General features: G+C 46.8%; 1 protein-coding gene across 1 annotated transcript in view; it reads right to left on the bottom strand.

Moving 5' to 3' along the window:
* ABCB4 (ATP binding cassette subfamily B member 4) overlaps window positions 1–9,678 on the bottom strand; it is a 47,201-nt gene extending 37,523 nt beyond the window's left edge. Inside the window, exons 1-4 of the mRNA XM_040964823.1 lie at window positions 9,612–9,678; window positions 9,358–9,443; window positions 7,027–7,081; window positions 4,756–4,906 (exon numbers count right to left, since the gene is read on the bottom strand). Coding sequence (XP_040820757.1) covers window positions 4,756–4,906; window positions 7,027–7,081; window positions 9,358–9,437 — 286 coding nt within the window. The 5' untranslated portion in view covers window positions 9,438–9,443; window positions 9,612–9,678. The remainder of the gene's footprint in view (window positions 1–4,755; window positions 4,907–7,026; window positions 7,082–9,357; window positions 9,444–9,611) is intronic.
* Window positions 9,679–18,152: the final 8,474 nt, after the last annotated feature.

The following is an 18,152-nucleotide window of genomic DNA, read 5'->3' on the forward strand; positions in this document are numbered from 1 at the left end:
GACCTGGTGGTTAAGATGCCTGAATCAGAGTTCTGGCTCTAATCCTACTGACACCACTTGGGATCCAGCTCCCTGGAAAAGCAGTGGTTGATGACCCAAGTTCTTGGGCACCTGTCTTCTGCAAGGCGACTCTGGAGCAGCTATCCCTTGGCTCCAGCTAGGCAGGCATTTGGGGCAGTGAGCAGTAGATGGAAGATACTTTTCCCCATTGTGTAATTGTTCCTTTCAATACACACACAATCACATATGTAAATATACATATTTTTATGCCTGAACTCCATATCAGAGTGTCTGGTTATTCCTGGCTCTGGCTCTCTGCTTATGCACACTTTGGGAGGCAATCATGACAGCTCAGGGGACTGGGTTCTGGCCACACACACAAGACCTGGATTTCCAGAGCTGGTTTCAGTGTGAGTTGTTAGCACTTTAGGACTAAGCTGGTAGACTAAGCTACGGTGCCATCTGTCCATGTGTATCTCCATCTCTCAAGAAAATAAATGAAATGTAAAAATTAAAATAAACAATAAATCATACCTATCAAAGGTGCTATAGTTAAGGTAACAAAAATGAATCTCCATACTCTAGGGAACTCTTCTCTCGACTCAGGTAAAGAACTCTGGGGCTTACGCCCAGGACCCTGCAGCTCCTGTGAGGCAGATGAGTCTGTCCAGCCTCCTTGCCCATCTCGCAGTCTTGGAACCTTCCATGGAGCAGGCTTCAAAGGCTGCACAGGTTGGCAGGGATAGATCCAGGCCACAAAGCACACAGGAGGCAGGAGGAGAGGTTAGGATGGAAAATGTGGGGCTTCCAAGTGATGAGACCACTCTGCAGATACTTCTTCTGTGGACTGTTTTCTGCATCTGTTTTTCTGACTTGCACATGCCCTAAGCAAGAGCAAGACTGAACCACATTCACCACGAAGGAAGGGAAACCAAAGATCTGGAGGGGAAGTCAGCCAACACTGGCAATTAAGTCCCTGCATCCATATCCTACTGACTGGTGTTCTCAAGATGGTAGTAACAGGAAGGCAAGACTTTGTCCCACAACTTAGTACATGCCAGGCACTGAGTAATTGATGTGTAAAATCATTTACTTTTCATAGCAACATGAGGCAGGATTATTTTTTTTTCAGAAGACTTTTTTAAAGGTTAAAAAAAAAAAAAGAAAAAGGAAGGAGTCTGAGCTTCATCCAAGTCTCCTACACAGGTGACAGATCCCTAGTACGTGAACCAACACTTGCTGCCACCACGGATACACATTAGCAGGAAACTGGACCAGAAATGGACTAGCCAGAACATGAGCCAGGCACTCCAATGTGGGATGTGACTACTTCAGCCACCTCCCCAAATACGGCATCAGAACTTCTCATACACTCCCCATTACAAGAAGGGAAACTGAGGCAGAGTCTCACAGCTAGCAAATGGTAGGGTAAGTCAGCCCCAGATGGCTTGGCCTGTGGGCCTAACAACGTAGTATATAGATTGATTCACTGAAAACTATCTCGTTTAACTGATCAAAAAAACAAAGGGCGGCAACATAAGAAGTAAATCACCTGTACCTGCCACAGCCACAAAATCAGCATAAAACAGCAGCACAGCCTTGCTGGGAACACTGAGCCAGAGCCTGGCAGTTCCCACTTCCCATGAAGCCCATCTCTTTGTTCTTTTATCATGTGTCAACAGCCCAGAGGTCATGTTTTCTAGACCTTGTGTATCCTCCTTATCTTTTCCCAAAGAGAGATAAGGTTCAAATTCATTTAAAACAAACTACTGTCTGAGGCAATGACAAAACAGTGACTTAATTGGGCTCTCAAGATTTTAACCCCTACAAGTTCAAGGTGATAGTTAGGAACCCAGCTGGTCCTCAGCTCAGTGACCCTGAAGGGATTACACCTGTTCCTCCTCTTGCTAATTCAGCCCCTGTAAGTTCACTTTCTTCTTTCCCAGGGAGCAGACGCTCTGTCAATCACAGAGGAAAGCCCAGGTCCAACACAATGGTGCCCAGACAGGTGCAGGGAGTCCCAGAAACCTGCGTTTGGAACTCAGGATAGACGGCGATTTTAACCCTGTGCTATTTGGAGGAAACCCTGTGGATTCTTTCTGCCTCTCAACTTAGAAATCCTTTTCTTCTCCTTGAACAAGTTCCCCAGTGAGAAGCCATAACTCGAAGTGTCTCGATCTCTTCCCAGAAACAGCTTCCCAGATTTGACCTGTCCCCTTCTCATGGTCCCAGGCCAAAAAAGACCACCAAATTCTGAGTTAGTAATCCAACAAGACCCAAAGCCCTTTGGAGGAGGCCCCAAATCGCTGTGGTTTGGAGACCATGGGGAGGTCAATGTGGCTAGTGTTCCCCCAGCACACCCTTGCAGGGGCCCAGTGGTTTGGCCCTGTCCAGCACAGGTAGTTTTCATGCTGATTGGCCTGTCACAACCACATAGGGTCCTTAAGGAAACACGGATGTCCAAGCTGCCCCGAGCCCAACTGGTCAGAATCTTTGGCTGAATATCTGATTTTCAGAAAAACACTTCAGTACCTTCTAATGTATCAAGAGAGAGAATCCCCTCTGCAGGTCCCCAAATACTTCCTACATGGGAAGGCCTTGAAGCTATTTGTCCATTTCTAAGAACTCCCATAGAACTCAACTACTTTACACATGAAGACACAGGATTGTGGAGGGGTGGATTCATTTTAAAGTCCTCACACCTAGTTTTCCCTAATAATTACTGATGACTATATTCTAGACACTTGGTGTAAATGATCTCATTTAATTCTATCAATAAGTCTATGGTTATCCATCAAGCATGGGAAGAGTAAGGAATGTAGGGGTTAATTCTCTGCCAATGGCCACTCATTGGGTGGGGGACCTGAATAATAATAAAATAGTAACAGAAATGTATACATGGAGGATAGGGTCGGGGAGAAGCAGTTCTCCTGGTCACTTCAGCGACTCAAATTAGTATCTATCTTCCGTCATTCTCCTGGGTACTCCTTTCACCACACAGAAATATTTACCATGATGGAGAGCTGCAGATTGGCCTTGCAGTTCAGGCAGTATGGGCAGTCAGCTGCACTTGCTCAGGGTACAAAAGTGCATTTCCACCTCAACTCCAAGGAGACACAAAGATGCGTAGGGTGAGGCCGTTTCCTGCACATATTTTCCTAGATGATACTAGTGACAAAGAATCATTATCAAAGATCTCAAGTGCTTGATCTCCCGCAGAAGAATGGTTTTCAAGACCTTTGTCCTTAAGGTTTTGGATGTGAAATGCTCTGTGCATACTTTCTTCATAGAGGAATCTTTGTGAGGGAGTCACCCTGTCAGGGAGCAGCTTTGTTCTGTTGACAAGGATGGGCTCTGTTCACCGTCAGTCTCTGCTAGATCTTCCTGTAATTTAGACCTCTTATCCTTCTAGGGTTCCCTTTTCCTTTGGCTCCCGTTAAATCTAGCTGTCCAAAACCTCAACGATTCTAAAGAACTGACTCTAAACAAGCAACATCTCTGAGATGAGCAAGAGATTCTGGTAAATGCTCTAACCCCTCCTAACTCTCATAGTTTGACGAAACTTTATAACCAGTGGACACCCTCAGTAACCTTTGAAAACTTCCTTTTCTCCAAAGGTATGAGAACATTATTTTTACAAACTACCAAAACACAGGAAATGGAGAGTCATAAGATCTGAAGAATTTTCTCTTCCAAATTATCCCCAACAGCCAATAATGTTCAACATGGCTCTGAAGGGTCAGGGTCATAAAAAGTAGGGTTGACAACCTGGAGACTACACTAAGGCAGAGTTGGCAACTCTTGTAAGCTTATCATTTTGGCAATTACAGACCTCTGAATTGCTTGTGCTATTCCCCAAGGAGATATTGAATTTGACCCTGGACACAGGACATAGCAACTGTCTGGCACATCCACCTGTCAAAGCCACTCAGCTGTATAATTAGTAACAGCGGGGGAAGGGAAGCAAGCAAGCATTGCAAATAGGAACAGTGTAGAATTATTCCATCTGTTTAGCTGCAAAGCTTTACTCACCCTTCTCCACCCTGGTACCCCTTGGAGGACTACAGCCTTCATGCTTGGTAACAAGCCTAGAAATCTTCCTTACAAGTGGACTCTGCTTAGTAAGCTACCATACACCTGGGAGCCCCACCCCATGCTGTGGCCAGGGACTCTCTCACAGATAACAGTAACTCACAGGCCTCCTTTGGCCTGGCTTTTGAGTGAGTTCTACCACACAACTTTTTCACACGGAAGCCATTCACACTTTAGGAAAGTACTATATTCAGTTTTGTTTGACTGCTTCCTACCCCCAACAGCACCCACCAAGTAGACACACAAACTGGGCATAACTTTTAAACAGGGAAGTAGGAGAGAAAAAGTAAAACCCTGAAACAGAGCTATAAGCTGAGCATAACCACAAGTACCATGATGCTCTCCAGTACATTCGGAAATCTGTTGGTTATCTCTGGTGGGACGCCACCTAGACAGACTCTGTTGTGGCTGCACGGTGTTTAAGTGGAGGCCCTTGTCTGCTTCAGTCAGACACAAAGCTTCCTATTCCCTTAGCCTGGTTTGAAGGACAATCACCATACTTTTGTTTCTTGATCCTAAAATTAGTATCTGAGAAATTTTCTGAGAATTTCACAGCTCCATCTATGCTAGCTGCAAAGACTCAGAGACCCAAGTCATTGCACTTCCATTTCCACCCCGTGAACAAAATACTATAGGCTGAAGATAAAGCTGAAACACACTTACCTGGAAAGGAGAAGTTTTCTGCAGTGTTAACAAATTTATCAGTCATTTCTCCAAAGACAATCATCATGAGAGGGAGACCTGACCCATGAGCTACAGCCATGATGGTGCCCAGCAGCATAAACAGCCTGTCCTGCCAATCAGAGTACCGAAACTGCAGAGGAAAAGAGGAAATGCAACAACACTCAGCGTGTGTCATGGAATTTGCTCTTGGAGAATCCTGAATGAGCAGGACAGTCAGCTGGGGCGGAACAGAGGAAGTCGAAAATGTGGAGGTTTAGCATAGCAATGGCGCTCAGCAACCTGGGAGAAGCTTCCTGAAGGCCACACTGTTGAGGGTGGGAGACGGTGTTAGAGATGGGTAGAGAGAGCCAGGCAGCATGCACCAACCACCTCAGAACCACGTACCAAGAGGAGGGATTCTACAAGGTATTAACGAAGTGCACAACAGCCAGGGACTAGCCTGCAGAGAAGCCTGGAATGGCAGCTGGCTCTGCACTCTGCCTCCCTCCTTCTACCCATTTCTGACCCACCTGTCCTTAGCTTGCTCTTTTTTCTTCCTTCTTCAGATGCCTTGCAGATAACTTCTTCCTTCTCTTAACATCTCTTCATAGGATCTCCTCTGTCTCCTCTCTTTAAACTTTCCATTGCCCTACCACACCACCCTCTTGTGGGGTCAGGAAACAGTTCCATGAAGAGTGACTGATGACTCAGTAGTGTGCAGCTGGAGCACACAGTGGGAACAGGTGGGAAGGGTGGTGGTGATGGTGTGTGTGTCTGTGTGTCTGTACAAATCATTCTCAGAGAGTTCCACAAGTTCAGCTGCAGTACCAGTGTGGGGATAGGGCAAACTGCATCTTCAAACACAACAGGAAAGAAAGCCTACATCAAGGAGACAAGGGTTCGAGGCCAAGCAGAGTCTGGAGTAAAATGGGAGAGTCAAGAAAGGCAGCAACACCTGGGGAGAGGCCTGAAACAGCACAAAGGGGACCCACATAGCCAGTACTCATTTCCTCAGGCCCTGGGAAGGGAGAGGGAGCATTTAGGATGTGTAGTCACCATCAAAAGCACGGGCTGAGACTCATAAAGCATTCCCTTCAGCATGCTGAGATGTTTACGGACATCGAGGAACCTTTTCATGCTAACCATGCTAAGCAAATAACATTTTATAGTTTCCAAGCTTAAATTTAGAATTTGGAGATTTTAACAGAAATAGCCCAAGCAAATATAAACTTGTTTTCAGTGATTTTCAACAAGTACACAAAAACCTTTGCTTCTAATTCCAGTTAGAGTAAACCTGTGCCCTGACCTCTTTAAAAACATTCAAATAAAATCTAGTCATCAGAGGCAGAATAAAAGTAAAACTATAAAGTTGAAATGAAATTTTCTGCTTTACAATAAATAAGGTTGTATCTTATAGGGGGACAATTAAGTAAAACTAGATATAATTTTAGAATCTATTCTTCAAATCAATAATTTGACACTGAAAAAGCTGAGTTTTTTTTTTTTAATGAATAAACAGAAGAAGGACAGAGAATGAACGGGGGCTTGTGGTGAGTGAGAGCCATGCAGGCAGAGCTGATGGGATGGATGCCTTCCCATCCAGTTATTTACCAAGCTGTAGAATTCAGCTGACACACTTAACTTGAACTGCTTTGCTGTTAGTACTGGTTGCCAGAGTTTGAAACGCATCATATTTACCAAGAACAGGCACATAGATTTTGAGTTGACTTTTTGAAACATGCCAAAAATGAAAAGCAAACTAAACTTCTACCAAAAATATGCCGGTTTCCCTTGTACCTACAGAAAAGTACTGCCAACTCTCTTGAGTATAATCAGAATTCCCACTACCTGCCCCAGACTGAACTAATTTCCCTGCAAGTTGAAGGAGAACATAGACTCGTTAATTGCTTTCAAATGTCCATGGTTAATGAAAACCTTCTTCACTTGCTGGCTTTTAAAAGCTGAAGTAGGGGACTTTGGTCCTTGTAAAAGCAGGGACACACGTTTCTGGAATTGGTGGGCAAAGGACCATGACACATTTCCTGTTTACGATTTTCCTGTGTACCAGTTATCTCTGCCCTGTGTCATGGCCACCCTGTCCCTACATCTTATATCACATGGAGGATGTGGACCCTGGACTACACTGAGCCAACACAGGACTGCACGAGAAAAACAGACAACCTGCTGTGTGCAGACGATCTCAGGGTAGTTGCTCTGTAACTCTTGATTCAAGATCCCAAGTGTGAATGACGGGCAGCAATAACATCTTACCAGTGTTAATGGTCCAATCAAATTTACTTTCTTCATTTTTTTCCTGTCTTGGTTGCTGTAAAAACAAAACAAAACTGCACTTTAAACTGTTACAAAATGTTTCCACAGTCATTGAACACATCTGAGATGTTCAATCGTCTGACATATTCAAATACAAAAGAGTGGCATCCATATATTGTTCATCTTTTTCTGCCTTAGCCCTGCAAGGAGCTACTGCAAACAAAGTAACTGTCCAAGGTGCTGCAAGCACAAGAGAAATGGCTACATGCCCTGCACAGGACACACAGCAGAGCAAAGCGTGAGCAATTTAGTTCTTCTTGTGCTCCTGTTCGCATAGGCCACTCTTCCGACTGTGGGGAGTCGTGTCAGGAAACCCTGTTCGAGCCACACTCACAACACAGCTGGATTTCAACCTTCAGTCACACTGATTTTGCTAGTCTCTCCTTCCTGGCCCTTCTACTTGCACCAACCCACATTCCAGTTCACCCTCAACCAGCAGAGCAATGGTTCAAAACACAAAGTCATGCTGTGGTACTTCTCAGCTCACACACCTGCAATGGCTCCCATTTTTCTAATAAAAGACAAAAACCCTTATGTCAGCCATCCTAAAGCACCCTGGCACCTGCTTCCTCTGCTCTAGCCAGTCTGGCCATGGTGCTATGACAACAGAAAATTCCTTCTCTGCCTAGGCCTATGGCATGGCTACTCACCCCCTACTCAGATCTCCATAGAGACCATGCCTCCCATCACTCAAACATTGCTTCCTGAACCAAAGCTACCCTCACCATTCTACTCAGTGTGGTGGATTCCCTCCATCTGATGAATGCTTTCCATGGCAGACTTTACTGTCTGATGTTAAGCTGCAGCTGGCTTCTTTAGGATGTGCATTACTGACGTCTGTCTCCCACACAACAACTCCATAAAAACAGAGATTTCTCTTTTCGTACCTAAGGTAGGCAATCCTCTCTTACCCCCAGGACTTGATCGTTACCACTAATTTATTAAAATCACTTGTGTTCATGAGAGGTGTCCCAGACCAGTGTAGCAAGACCAGAACATGCATGCAACTGACTCAATATGCTCTGGAAGACAGAGGTAGGTATGACTGCCTTGGCACGGACAATCTTTGGGCTGTAATGATGAAAGTCTTCTAGTGCTTAATGTCGCCGTCCCATGGTCACAGACTGTGTGAGCCTCACCTCAGTGGACTACTGTGGATGAGGCCACTACACCTTTTGCTGGAACGGCCCCTTGGAACACTCATCAGATGTCTAGCCAGGGCAACCTGCAAGCAGCAGTCTTTGGGAAAATGACAACTGTGTCAAGGCTGCCAGTCAATCCCAACCCAGCCTACCAGCTAATGAAAGCCCAGTTTTTCCTTCAAAAATGAAACCGTCAGGTCTCCAATCCTGCATGGCAAGACTGCAGTTTCTCTGAATTCATACCCTAGTTCTCAGAAGCAATGGCGCTGTGGAAGCCAGTTAGCATACAGCATCAACACTACTGCCTAGGGAACAGATAGGCGAGTTTTCAGTTAGCTAATCGGGCCCCTTGCAGCTTGAGGACAAACTTCAGAGCCTGATAAAGTGTCCCTCTGGGGATCGCTGGGTGACACATGTCCTCCAGTTCCCAGTGGCCTAGGGTGAACTCCCAGACCCTAACAGCCTCATAAATTAGTCTAGGCTAAAGGCAAAAATGATTCACTATTTACACAGTGCGAGAGCAACAGAGCAGGTTGGCCAGATACATCTACCCCTGTCCCAGAGTCCCAGGAACCTGAGCTGGGAGAGGGGCCTGAGCCCAGGAAATGCCTAGGCTGTCCCCCTTCCCCGTGAACAAAAAGTGGTTTGGAAGTGTAGGGTAGAAGAACAAGACTTCCTGAGGCTCCCTTCCCCAGGCTCCCCAGAGGAAAATGGGGAACCAGGAAGGTTATGGGGGTGGGACAGGAGGAGGACAGAACAGGAAAGTGAGTTTGGCTTCACTGTCCTAGTCCAGGACACCTGTTGCCTCCTTTAAGCTGGGGGAGAGGAGGAAGCTGGGCACAAAGGCCCCTGGTATGGAGCCATTTACCAGAGCCAGTTTTACCAACACCAGTGGTCTCCCCTGCACTCGGGGAAGGGACACAGGGAGGGCAGCATCCTCCGCACCCCGGGGTGCTCCTCCCAGGGGAGACTCCAAAGCTGCTCGCCTTTTTCCAGCCTTTTTCTAGACCCTCCAAACCAAATTAACCCAAAGGCTGTCATTGCTTGTCCCAGCTTCTGGGGGCGGGGGCTACACTTGACATGCGGATTAGCAATTAGGGGAAAGGAGGAAGGGTTCCAGGCGATGTACCTGCTACCGCCCAGTCCGAGGTCGCCCTGGGCTTCCCCGGGGCACCAGGCGCTGCCGTTCCTCAAAGCCTCCAGCTCCATGTCAGCCTGGGGAGAGACCATGCCTCAGGTCCCAGAGCCCCCGGCCCGGCTCCAGGCCCTCTGGGAGAGCCAAGCCAAACTCCCGCAAGCTCCTGGGAGAGTAGATCCTGCTGCGCTCGCCCCACGCCCGGTATCCCCGCGGGCTCCCGCTGCCGCCGTCTCAGCCTCCCTCACCTGGACCTCGCGGGTCACTGCAAAGTCACCCTGGCGCGCAGATGCCGCGGCCGCGGGGTCTGGACTTTGCCCGCCGCGGCTCCGTCCCCGCCTCCCCCGGCACGCGTCCCGCTGGTGCGGGGGTGAGGGCCCCGGGCCGCAGGAGCAGCGCCCGCCGGCTGCGCCGCGCCGCACAGGCCACCTGCGCGCCAGGGGCCCGGCTCCCGCGCTCGCCGCCCACCCGGGCGAGCTGCCAGCCCAGGCCCGGCCGCGCCAGCTGCGGCCGATAAGCCCACGACCAGCACGCGGCCGCCAGGGCCGAACCTCGCCCGCGCTCCAGACTGGCTTCCCTCTTCTGCCGGCACCAGAACACCACGGCCAGGAAGGCCAGCGTCCCTGGATCGGGCTCCTTTGCGAGGCCAGCCCGCTGCCCGGACGCCCTGCTCAGATCCAAGATGTCGTCCTTGGCACTTCTTTTACGTCTGGGTCCTTGGTTGATTAGCCTAGGCCCCAGTTCCCTCACACGTGAAATGCGGATGAAAGTAACTCCCTTACCAGGTGATTGTGAGGCCTAAACGACCTGGAGCCTTGGAGTCAGTCAATCAATCACAGATTTAAATTGTTTTTTAAGGGGATAACTGTCCCGAATATGTGTGTTTCCCCTTTGCATTTTATCAACACACCTCAGCAATGTGTCCTAGGTATTAGGTATTATAAATAATCTAGGGGATGCTGTGTAAATGTCATTTCAGTTCATGTGTGGGATTTGGACACCCACAGATCGTGCTATGATGAGTGTGTGTGTGTGTGTGTGTTTGTAACCCACTGTGCTATGGACATGAGTGTGTGTGTGTGTGTGTGTGTGTGTGTGTGTGTGTGTCCTGTCCCTCTGGAGTGACATGGGTGCAGGGCCCCAAGCACTTGGGCCATTCTCCACTACTGTCCCAGGCACATTAGCAGGGAGTTGGGTTGGAAAAGCAGTAGCCAATTTTCAAACCAGTGCCTATTTGGTATGCAGGTGAGTTTTATGTGCTAGGCCACAATGCCCCCCCACACGCATATTCATTCTTTAGTGCAACACTCAAGCCACTAATTACTGTTCCTCACCACGCACCACCTCATGCCCTCTTGACCTTCATAGCCCAGCCTGGGAACCACCGCCACGACTCTTTGTCAGACTTACCTTGTAAAACCATTGCCCTGGCTCATGGCAGTTCCCCAACCACTGCATGCTCACACTGTGTGGCAGATCATGTTTGATAAAAATCACAAACCACCTGACCAAAGCTCACCACGGACTTGGTGGCTTTTAATTGTATGCTGCGTGTACTAAAGAGCCTGAGTTGACTATTCTTCTCTACAGCATACAGAAGGACACAGACGCTCTGCTGAATCCATTGCAGGCCCTCAACATGATAATATCTCTTCCCCTTGCACTGTCCTGGGTAACTACTGCATGTATTCTGTCACCTTGAACTTCGGTCACTCTCATGGTATCTTTACTTTCTGCCAAGTTGCCGTGCTTCTCATCTCACCGATACAATCATGTGTTCAGAAGGGAGATGCCTGGTTTGTAGCTTCCGTGCCAACACTCTGCCTCCCACTTATGTTTGTGCTGATCTCCTCTCTGCCCTGCATCATCAACTTCCCCATCCCTGCTGAAGCCACACAGCCGCACTGTCATTCTTTTCTTCTCCCACCTCCCCTGCCAGATCCAGTCTCATTTCTTCCCTTTGCTGCTAAACTTCAAAGAAACTACATGTCTTTGTCCATTTCCTATCCTCCTGCTCTCTCAACCAAACAGGAATTTGACCCTTTCACACAGTGAAACTGCTCTGACAATCTCAACATTGCTACATCGAAAGGTCAATTCTTTGTCTCCCTTGAGATCCATCACTCTCTTCCTGAATATGCCCACAGCATTGGATTCCAGGAAAGCACGAATTCTTTACTTTCCTGATCACTCCTCTGATGGCCTCCTTTTTTTGTCAGCTTCTTACAGGACACCTGATGCTCTAAAGCCTCACTCTTTACACTTCTCCCTCTCTTCTCACTCCCTCAATCACCCCAACCAGATGCACAGTTTAAAGGACCGCCTGTACCCAGCAATTTTTGCACTTCTATTTCCAACTTAAATCTCCTTCTCGTATTCTTCTGGTACACAACAGAATCTCTGATGAGCCAGTGGATGTTCAATGGCTGTCTCAAGCTCTATATGCCAGATCTTCACTCCTGATTTTCCCCCTGTGCTGGCCTCTCCAGCTCAGATGACAGCTCTAGCCTCCATTCATCAAGAACATGGTGCCCCCTGCATTCCTCCTTCTGTAACCCACACTTCGTGTCTGCCGGGAAATGCTGTTAACTTTGCTTCTAGAACACACCCAGCACCTGAATATTGCTCTGTACCTGTGCCTCTACGATGGTCAAGGAAGACAGTGTCACCTCTCACCTCCAGAGTGCTAACAGCTCACTTCCAGAGTGCCAACAGCTCCTTTTTTTTTTTTTAAAGATTTGAAAAAAAATTTTTTTACTGGAAAGTCAGATATAGATTAGATAGTCTATATCTATCTATAGATCTATCTATCTATCTATCTATCTATCTATCTATCTATCTATCTATCTAGAGGAGGAGAAACAGAGTGAAAATCTTCAATCCAATGTTTCACTCCCCAAGTGGCTGCAACAGCTGGAGCTAAGTCAGTCCAAAGCCATGAGTGAAGAGTTTTTTCTGGGTCTCCCACACAGGTGCATGGTCCTAAGACTTTGGGTCATCCTCAACTGCTTTCCCAGGCCACAAGCAGGGAGCAGGATGGGAAGTGGGCCTGCTGGTTAAGAACCAGCACCCATATGGGATCCCAGAATGTACAAGGTGAGGAGTTAAGCCGCTAGTCTACCATGCTGGGCCCCAACAGCTTCTTTTTAAATGCTTGTTATTTGTTTGAAAGGCATATGGAAGACTTGGAAGAAGCTCCTAGCTGTCAGCTTCAGACCAATCCAGCTCTGGCCACTGCACATCTGGGGAGTGAATTAGCAGATGGAAGATGTCTCTCTCGCTATCTGTTGCTGTAATTCTGACTTTCCAAGTAAATTAAATACATGTTAAAAAGAAAAACCAAAAAACCAGTGTCTATCCTTGCATCGTGTTTGATAAAAAATAGTGACCATAAAAGAGTACTTCAAATTATTCATGGAAAAAAAATCAAATTTGAAGTTACATTTATTTCAATGTAGAAAATTGAATGAAAATTCATACATAGCTTCTTCATAATTTGCATTTTCCATGAACATTTTAAAGTTGCCTCATAAATGTTTATCACATTAGATTGTCAAAACAAGAAGCGTATAACAAAAGAATCTCTGGTAAGTCAGGATCAATGGAGATGAATTACCTGCATCTACCAAAGCATTTTAAAGTTGTGTTTAAAATGGATAAATTAGTAATAGTTATCTCTAGAGAGTGCGTGGGAGACTCTTGTCTGTGCAGTCGAGTTACAGCAACATGGAAATAACTGCTTTGTGGCCTTTGCTCCTGTCATATCACATGGGTGGCTATCTAGCAAGTTTCTGTCTTTCTGTGTTGGAAGACAGACAGTTGGATGCTATCTTTGCAGATGCTTTTTGCGCTTGGTCGCACTTAACTGTACCCTAATTGTTTCCAGACAATTGCACAATCATGTGTGTTAACTGCTGCCGAAACCCTCTTCCCACCTCAGCATTTATAGATCTCAATTTCTGCTGTTAACCAGGTCCAGAGTTCCTGCCAACTACTGGCTGCTTTTCTCCCAGCAGTGTTAACACTTGCCTATGTACGAGGCAACCTAGTCTGCTGCCTGCAGCTGGGGGTATATATAGCAAGTCTTTAAATAAGATGCAGACAGTCAGAACACATTTAAATTTAAATTGACTACCATTTATCATCCTAAGAACCAGGAAGATCTCACACTAAATTTTCAAAAGGCAATTGTTAGATAAATGAAAAAGAAACTAGAAATATCTGACAGTTTTTGAAAAGAAGCCATTGTGAGAACGTCTCAAGAAATTAGGAACATGTTCGAAACAAATGGAAAACACTGAAAGTTTGAATAAGTAAACAGAAATCATAATAAAAGGACTAAGTTAAAATTTGAGGCGAAATATAAAATGACTGATATAAAACTCAATGTTTTGTCTTCAGCCGCCAGCACTTTTCACTGCCCTTCTAAGCATTCTAGCGGAAAACCTCAAAATCATTTTCCCACTATAACCGGACTATTTCCATTTTGACATCTTTTCCTCTCATCTGGGACCACACGCACGTTACAGACCCGGGCAAGAAAAGATGCAGCTTCTTTTTTAGTCTAACGTGGTACAATACTGTGGTCACAGGTTTGTTTTTCTCCCAGGTTATTCAGGTAATCTCACCCATAGTTTGGCTGAAATGGGCATTTTCTCAAAACAACAACGGAAAGCCACGGATAATCTGTTTCAGCTCTAAAGAGTGGGAGTAATGGGCCACTGCCTGTGCTATAGACATTTTGCATACGTTGAAGTTGAACAATGGCCTCTTTTCATAACAGAAAAAAAAAAGGTGTCTTCAAATTCTGACAGAATAAGGAGGCCTTAGTAGAAAACTGGAAATTAAATAAATGGAACGTAGAACCTTGATAATGCTATTTAATATTCTCTATCTCTGGACTAAAATCAGAGGACAGTGATGGTAGGGGATGCCCTTTCAGTCTCTTTGCCTTCCTCTCTCCTCCCCAGATGGAGCACACTGCTTCCTGTAAGGCACAGGAGGAGCCCGGCCTCCCTCATGCCGGGGTTGAAGTTCCACAGTGGTCATAGATCGCCTGAAAGCTACACCGTGCTCACGAGTGGCAGACGGGGACTCACCTTTGTACTTTAGCTGTAGGATTTGCAAATTTCAAAAAGTAAGATGTGATCTGTTTTATAAAATCTCACCACACAGGAATGTTTGCAGGATGAAGTCTTAACATCTTATTTCAAATGGGTCACAGCAAAAACAAAGAAGGAAATGGCTAGCATAGTGGCATGGAGAATTAAGCCACTGCTGTGACATCTGGGTGCCAGTTTGTGTCTCTGTTGTTCCATGTCTGATTCAGCTCCCTGCTGGTGGCCCGGGCAAAGCAGCAGAAGATGGTCCAAATGCTTTGGCCCCTGCACCCACATGGGAGACCCTGAAGAAGCCTCAACCTGACCCAACCCAGCCATTGTGGTCATTTGGGAAGTGAACCAATGGACAAACTTTCTTTTTGTCTCTTCCTCTAATTCTGCTTTTCTAACAAGTAATTTCTAAATGAATGAATAAATAAATAAATAAATAAAAATAAGCAAACACACTAAAATCCCTCCTACTGGTATACCAAACCCTACAGGTGAAAATGCTGCCTGGCCCAGTTCACCCCTGTGGTAACTACCATTCACCCACTTTCCATGCCTACTCACCAATCCCTGCCACTGCCAGTCACTTCCAGTCCTGGCCTTCCAATGTGTTGCACACTGCCTCTCCTGTCCACACTCCTTCCCTGCCGTGCACCTCATGTGAGACCATTACATTCATTTTCCAGGACTCTTGGTTTAAGCAATTTTAGGTTCACAGTAAAACTGAGAGGAAACCACAGAAATCGCCCACTGACCCCTGACTCCCCCATAGATGTAGGCCTCCCCTTATTAAAATCCCCTACCAGAGTAGACACTTGTTAAATGGATGGGTCTATATCAACACATCATCACCCCCAAGGCCCAGAGTTCACTGATATATAACTGGGATCCACTTGGTCTGCAGCACTCTGCGAGTCTGGAGCAATGTGCAACAACCAGTGTTCACCATGGTGATACCTAACAGTAGTGGCACTGCCCTGAACAACCCTCTCTGTTCTATTTTGAAAAGTTGTTTATTTTCATTTTGTTCAATGTGCTTTGCCTACTCATCCCTCCTTCCATTAACCCTGGAAACTCCAGACATTTGTACTGTCTCCTCTGTCTGGCTTTTCCAGACTATCATGAACTTGGAACGCTTTCTGGAACGCCTTCTTTCCCTTGGTGAGAAGTGTTTACTCTCCTCCACATCTTTCCACGGCTCATTTCTTTTTCAGTGCAGAGTGATATTCCAGTGTCTGCATGCCTCACAGTGTTTTCATCCACTCATCTTCCTGGGGCTACCCAGGCTATTTAAGAAGCTTCTTACTTTCCAAAGTACTCCCTGGTGAAGAGGTTGCTCTCATCCTGGTCCACACCGCCCCCACTCCCACCACAGCAGGCTTGCCTCTTGGTACCAATATCCATCCCTAAGCTTGTTTCTTGTCTCCTAGACAAAGGGTTCTCTGTCACCTCACTGTTCCCTGTCACCAATATTAAGTAGTCCAGGTAGGGTCTCACAGCCATTGCTGAATACATGTATATAGAAGACAACACTTGATGCAAGGGAGCTAGCAGTTTCAAAGAGCAACATAAAGAGAAGGGAGGTAGCTAAGGCAACCAACACTTGTCTATACGGTGAGGCTGCCTTAGAAATCGCTGAACTGTCTGTTAGGAAACAGGTTTTGAGAAAGGAAGTGGCAGCTCAACAGAAAACCGGACCAGCCTAGTGCTTCTCTGTGCATGGAGCAGCAATCAATGCAGGAAAACATTCCAAAGTAGCTGCCCAGGGGAGAGAATGAAAAGTCAAAGGTTGCTTTTCCTGCTGGCCCAAGCTGGCTCTTGGGAAACTTCTCGCTGGCTCCTGGCTTGCTGCTGAGCAGCCGCATTTGACTGTACCCAAGAGAAAGAAATAGGCTTTTGGCCTGACATGGGGCTTCTGCTGCCAGGAGGGCTCCAGGAAAAGCTCATTTCCCCGCAAAGAGCAATCAGGTTGGTTTTCTCACCCAATGAACAAATATTCTTGCTAAGGGACTACCAAGTGCTGGGTGTGGGAGCACAGTGGACACGAGGTGTCCCTGCCAGAACATGGCGGTCCTGGGCACTCCTGTAGATCTACAGCGATGGCCATGGTAAGGCCTTGACGGGCTCAGTCCTAGCTGCGGCTGTTACAGACTGTTTGGGATCTCTTAGACTTGGGGAGCCTCATTGGGCTGAGGGGAAGGCTGACCTGGCCAGCCTAGGCAGCTGTCATTTAAAAAAAATTGTTTTAATTAGCTTTTAACAGATTCAACACGGTTTATATTTCTAGGAATGTAATGATGCTCGCAGAGTGTTAGATCCTCGGCTCCCAGGCCCCCACCCTACATGCTGCCAGAGAGGACTTCCAAAAGGAACCAGGGCCCTGCCAGCCTGGCAGTGTTCCTGCTTTGTTGAGCTGTTGCCAGCCGACGGCCTTGGCCTTGTACTGCCAGTGTTTCCTTGCACAGGCAGTTTCCTCTCCTGGGACTCTCCCCCTCCCCGTGAGCTCTCGCCTCTAACCACTCCCCTCCCTGCCCAGCTCCTGGGCACTTTGAAGAATTCAACACCAACTATTAAAAGAAGTAAATTGTTAACCAATGACAACATGTAGTCAGGGACTCAAAATTAAACCTGGGACATTGACAGGGGGTCAACACTGTTATTAGAAGTGTTGTTCAACACTTCTCTAATGCTTACAAAATTCACGTAAGGTTTTCTCCCTTTTTAATTTGGGTAAGGCTGGGTCACAGGAAATGATATGGCCTTAGATAAAATCTTCTTAATATATCTAATATGAACAAAGGACTTTTTTTTTGTTAATTTGTGCTAAAACCAAACTGGCACAGAGGAAAGTACATACCAGATCAGAAACTTGGCAAAAGAACAGACATGGATTGGACCGCCACATACGCCATTGCTGCACACAGCACACAGTGAAGTGGGGTGTCCTCACCACACTGGGTTCTCAAACAGCAGTGGGAGGAACCAGAAACTGAGCAGTGAGGCAAAACAAAGACATTATGGAGCCCTGGGGACAAGTGGCTACTCCACAAAGCAGCAAACAGATGGGTGCACACATAGGCCCAAAGCTGGACACTGACCTTGTTGAATCAGACGCAAGGATCAACAGTGTGTTGAGCTGGGTATCACTGGACAACCTGGGGGCGGAAGAAGGGAAATAAAGAGACCCGGGCCAGGGGCCCGACAAGGTAGCCTAGTGGCAACATTCCTCACCTTGCACGCGCTGGGATCCCATAAGGACACTGGTTCTACTCCCTGTGGCCCTGCTTCCCATCCAGCTCCCTGCATGTGGCCTGGGAAAGCAGTCTAGGATGGCCCAAAGCCTTGGGACTTTGTACCCACATGGGTGACCTGGAAGAGGCTCCAGGCTCCTGGGTTCAGATCACTTCATCTGTGGCCATTGTGGCTGCTTGGGAAGTGAATCAATAGAAAGATCTTTGTCTCTCTTCCTGACCAACCAAACCCCGGATACACTTAAACAGCAGAATGAAGGACTTAGGACTGTTTATGAAGGAATATAGCACTGTAATAATATAGGGGAAATCAATGGAGGGAGGGCAATTGGGGAGGGGAGAAAAGAAATCCCAGGGCCTATGGAACTGTATCATAAAATAATAAATCCATACACACAAAGATATGTATCTCTAAAATTTGTCACCTACA

This window comes from Ochotona curzoniae, unplaced genomic scaffold, assembly GCF_017591425.1.
Source record: "Ochotona curzoniae isolate NIBS_2020 unplaced genomic scaffold, NIBS_Ocur_1.0 scaffold_3835, whole genome shotgun sequence".
NCBI classification, from domain to species: Eukaryota; Metazoa; Chordata; class Mammalia; order Lagomorpha; family Ochotonidae; genus Ochotona; species Ochotona curzoniae.